General features: G+C 45.3%; 2 protein-coding genes across 2 annotated transcripts; both read right to left on the bottom strand.

Annotated features, from left to right (window-relative positions):
- Positions 1–228: 228 nt before the first annotated feature.
- Positions 229–648, bottom strand: LOC138884783 (uncharacterized). The gene has a single exon (XM_070165690.1). The coding sequence runs from the start codon at positions 646–648 to the stop codon at positions 229–231; it is 420 nt and encodes a 139-aa protein (XP_070021791.1).
- Positions 649–3890: 3242 nt separating this feature from the next.
- LOC138884767 (golgin IMH1-like) lies at positions 3891–4634 on the bottom strand. Its single transcript, XM_070165689.1, has one exon. The coding sequence runs from the start codon at positions 4632–4634 to the stop codon at positions 3891–3893; it is 744 nt and encodes a 247-aa protein (XP_070021790.1).
- Positions 4635–4874: the final 240 nt, after the last annotated feature.

The raw sequence follows: 4874 nt of genomic DNA, 5'->3' as shown, positions 1-4874 counted from the left end.
TGGTTTGAATCCCTGTCGGATCATTTCTTTAGCAACCATGATTGAAGCGTTGGACAAGAAAGGCTGGGGACAAGGGCTCCCTTCTTTATGCTGCTCCGCCAGTACAACTTCAAAAGCCTGATAAACTATGTGCCCAAACCCCTCCTTTGCTTCGAGATATGGGATGGATGGGTCCCGATAAATAGATTGTTCGTCTTCGCCGTGGACCACAATTTCCCAATCTTCATATTAAAACTTCACCATTTGGTGGAAAGTGGAAGGTACAGCCCCTGCAGCATGAATCCAAGGTCTTCCAAGGAGAAAATTGTAAGACATGTCCATATCCAGTACCTGGAAAGTTATTTCGAACTCCACCGGTCCTATAGTCAATACCAAGTCTATTTCCCCGAGGGTGTCCCTTTTGATGCCATCAAAAGATCTTACACATACATTATTGGGGCGAATCCTTCCGGTCCCAACTTCTATTCTCTGCAGCGTGGAGAGCGGACAAATGTCAACACCCGAACCTCCATCCAACATTACCCACTTGACGTAGTAGTCTTCACACTTGACTGTCAGATGTAAAGCCTTGTTGTGAGCTGCTCCCTCCGGAGGTAAATCGTTCTTGCTAAAAGAAACTTGATTAACCGCAAAGAACCTTTCCGTCATTCTTTCCAGTTGTTCGACTGAAGTCTCAGCCGGTATATACGCTTCGTTCAGGGTTTTGAGCAAGATCTTCTGATGTTCGGCAGACCTCATTAGCAAGGATAGCATAGACACTTGCTCAGGGTACTTGCGCAACTAATCCACCACTTCATAGTCAGGCATATTCATCTTTTGGAAGAAAGCCTCTGCTTCTTCAGCGCTTATAGGCTTCTTGGGTGGGAAGCGCTTCCGTGTGGCGTTGTTTACTTCTTGAGTGTCTGAATATTTTCCAACGGAAGTATTCTCCGGAACTTCCCCCGTGACTTCTTTGCCTTTGTAGGTAACCAATGTTCGTTGATAATTCCACAGCACCGTGGACGGGTCTGTCATTGGCCTCTGTGGTACACGTCCGATAACCACTGGCTCATTCAGCCAAGGCGGTTTAATTGTTCCCCGGACCACATAGGCCCCTTTCGACACGTACATTGGTATTGCCCTTTTGACTTCGAATCTCTGTGGCTTCTCTGATCGACCTCGTGGAATATAGAGAACTTCATTCTTCGCGGGCACCATCGTCTCTGTCTTTGTCTCAACCTTCTCTTCGAGCTCAGCCTTGACAGTACTAGTCTTCTTTTCCCCTTTCTCTTGCTTCGGGGCTGTTTTAGGCTTTTTCCCTGCATCGACAATGGCGATTATAGCTTTCAGGGCAGGATCAAACTCCTTGTCCTCACAGATCATCCCAATCAACGGCCCATTATTGTGAGCGGGCAACGGATTGTTGGTCACATTTGGGACCTCCTCGTCCCTTAATACTATCTTTCCCTGTTCTATTAAGTTCTCTACCACCCTTCTTAAAGTCCAACAATCATTGGTATCATGCCCTTCTGCTCCCGAAGGATAAGCACACCTGACACCGGCTTTGTAAGTAGGTGATGTTGGATTGTGCCTTGTCTGAGGGACTGGTTGCAGGAAACCCATCTGGACTAGCTTTGGGAATAGGGTAGAATACGGTTCACCAATTGGTGTGAAAGTCTGTCTTCTGGGTGGTTCTTGAGGACGGAAGTTATTTTGAGGTAGTTGTGGATTATAGTGGTTTCGGTAAGGAGGCTGATTTCTGGGAGGTGGAGCTTGGCTCTGATTGGCTTGTTGCGGTGGCTGGACATAAGGCTGAGTATTCATGATCATGTAGGGTTGAGGATCATAGGTCACATTTTGGTTGGGGTAGTAATGTTGTGGGGGTTTTTTCTGGAAAACGGGGCCTGGGATTACGATATTCTCTTGCTTCTGATGCCGCCATGGACGTCTCTTCTTTTTCTTCCCTCTTGCCATTCCTCCGGACCCGCCTTGGACGGCTTGGGAGGTTGCCCTTATGGCTGCCTGACTCAAGATTCTACCCGTTTTCAAACCATTCTCTACCATTTCCCCGATCTTAATTGCTTCCGCGAAAGGCTTTCCCATGGCTGACATCATGTTTTGGAAGTAATCTGATTCTTGAGCCTGGAGGAAAGTAGTGACCATTTCTATTTCATTCATGGGAGGTTTTACCCTTGATGCTTGCTTGCGCCATTTAATAGCATATTCTCTGAAGCTTTCCGAGGGTTTCTTCTTCAAGTTTGACAAAGAATTCCTGTCCGGTGCGATGTCAATATTATACTGAAATTGTCTTACAAAATCTCTGGCGAGATCGTCCCAAATATTCCATCGAGATATGTCTTGATCCATATACCATTCTGAGGCTATTCCTACCAAGCTTTCTCCGAAGTACGCCATCAACAATTCTTCTTTGCCGCCAGCTCCACGCAATTGGTTGCAATACTTTTTGAGATGAGCAATGGGATCGCCATGCCCATCATATTTCTCAAACTTCGGTGTTTTGAAACCTACGGGCAGGTGCATGTGAGGGAACATGCACAGATCAGTATAGGAAACACTCTTCTGCCCGCTTAAACCTTGCATAATTTTTAAACTATGCTCGAGGCTCCTCATTCTTTTTGCCATTTCATCTTGTTCAAAAGCTTTGGGATTTTGGTCTTGCCCAGGCGTAAGCTCGTATTGAGGCTGTTGAGGGTGAGTGTTGGTGGTAAACCGAGTTGGTTCCAGTGAGAAGGATGGTGCTTGAAATGTGAATGAGGAAGAGTCAAAATTAGGCCTGTGTGTAGCGGGTTGTGCCACGGTTGGACAGGGCGATGCGGTGAACATGCTTGTAGCCACATCTATCGTTGACATCCGGGGATAAGAATCAGAGGGCGATCTAGCAGAGTGGGCTGAAATGGTAGGGTACCCGAATGGGGTAGTTGGATAACTTATGGGGACGTTGGAGGTCCCACTTGTCCTAGAGAACAACTCGGGGAATCCAGGGATTACACTCGGCGGCTCTTTTCCATTGTTCCAGTCATCCAACATTTCCAACATGCGAAGTCGCAAGATTCTGTTTTCTTCAGCAATTGCTGATTCGGAAGTTGGGACGGCCGAGATTGAACTCTCCTCGGAGACAGGAATTGTCGGCAAAGGAATTTCTGAAGACATCTCTACACTTCCCTTTGATCTCGTGAAGTAAGTGTGAATACTTCCTCTCGACTTAGTGACGGGCAACTGAACACTTCCTTTCGACCTCGTAAAGTATGAATGTGAGGCCAGACCTCCACCAAACCAAACCACCTTTCTAAAAACCTAGACTTAGCAGCAAGCAAACGGTTAGTTTGAAACAAATAACAGACAGGTAATCTCACGTTGGGGTGTGATGCACCTATACAGTTAAGTGAATCTCTACATGTTTGCATCGATGACATGCGTCATTCCGGCTTCTCTTTATGATCCCCTTTATTTATTATTATTTTTTATTATTATTTTTTTTATTTGCAATTAAAATGTGACTAGATACGATGAGGATTGCCTACGTATCACGATGCCGCATGAATCAGATCATTACGTAGTTCAAAACAAACGAGTGTAAAAAGAAGCATTTTTTTATTACTGAAACAATCTATTACAAACTAACATTTTTGAAAAAGGGAAAATAACAGACTAGAAATAAATACAAACTCAACAACTACTGATACACCCTGATGCGAAAAGACAGACAGAAGATGCTAAGACGGAAAATACAGATTCGACCTATAAATACTTTAAAGTTTCAAGAATTGGCGCCCGCGGGGCATCGTTTGGCCTTGCCGCGGTCTTAGGTGTGAGGTCCCTTTCAAGTTGTTCCAGCTCATACATGGTCTGCTTGACATAAATCATCACTGCCGAGAAAAAGGTAATGCTGGTCATATCTTCGCATCGTAGACACCTCCTAATGATGGCATGGGCAATGGTCTTAATCTTATCCCTAGTTTGCCCTTTTCTATGAGTAGGCGCTCTATTTGATCATCACGGGCCTTCAAAATCCGAGAATCCTGGAGATGTTGATTCTGCCACTGCTGAATTTCTACTTCCATCTGGGCCAGTAAATTATAGCAATGTCTATTTTCAGCTTCAAAGGTTCGGGCTTGCTCAGTCGCTCTATCCTCAAGAGTGGCCACTTTTCTCTTCAAATTGGCAATGGTTTGCTTGTGATCCCTTTTAACCTGCTGCAGGTACTGGTTGCGCTCCTCTGTTTTTTTCACCCAGTGTGCCTCGAATCCTGCTATGGTATTCTCAAAATTCTCCGACTCACTCCGGCACTCACTAATTTCCATTTTTAAACTTTTTATCAGTCGCTCATCCGATCGGCTCCTTTGTTGGTTATCAGTGGCTATCCTTATTTGCTGGATTTGGGCCCTAAGCGTCTCGTTTTCCTGGGCCCACCTGTTCTTTTCTCCCAGATCAGTAGCAACTTGCACGTTGTTCTCAAATTTTAGACCTTCAATTTGTTGTTTCAGCTTGCTGATTTCAGCCCGATAACCTTTTTCTTTTGCTAACCAATCCCATTGCTCTTGTGATGACTCGGCAAAATTCAGGATATGGGGTCTTTTAGCCGGCCTTTCGTGCTCAAGTTCTCTTCTATACCACGCAAAGTAACCTGGCGCCATTTCACTTTTGACCCGATCCTGCACACAAGTATCTTCTTTCAAACATCGGCATTCATTCCATATCTAGCGGACTTTTGTTTCAGGAAATTGTCCGTCGGGGCTAATCTCAATTGCTTGAGCACTAAGATCTTCCTCGTGTGGCACTATCTGGCATCTCCCAAGTTGTCTCAAAACTCGGTAGGGCGCGTAAGGCTGAATTCTCTTAAGTCCCATCAATAGAAAGTGGGTCCTAGCGGTCGA

This window comes from Nicotiana sylvestris, chromosome 2, assembly GCF_000393655.2.
Source record: "Nicotiana sylvestris chromosome 2, ASM39365v2, whole genome shotgun sequence".
Classification (NCBI taxonomy): domain Eukaryota; kingdom Viridiplantae; phylum Streptophyta; class Magnoliopsida; order Solanales; family Solanaceae; genus Nicotiana; species Nicotiana sylvestris.
This window is presented reverse-complemented; position numbering and strand designations above follow the sequence as displayed.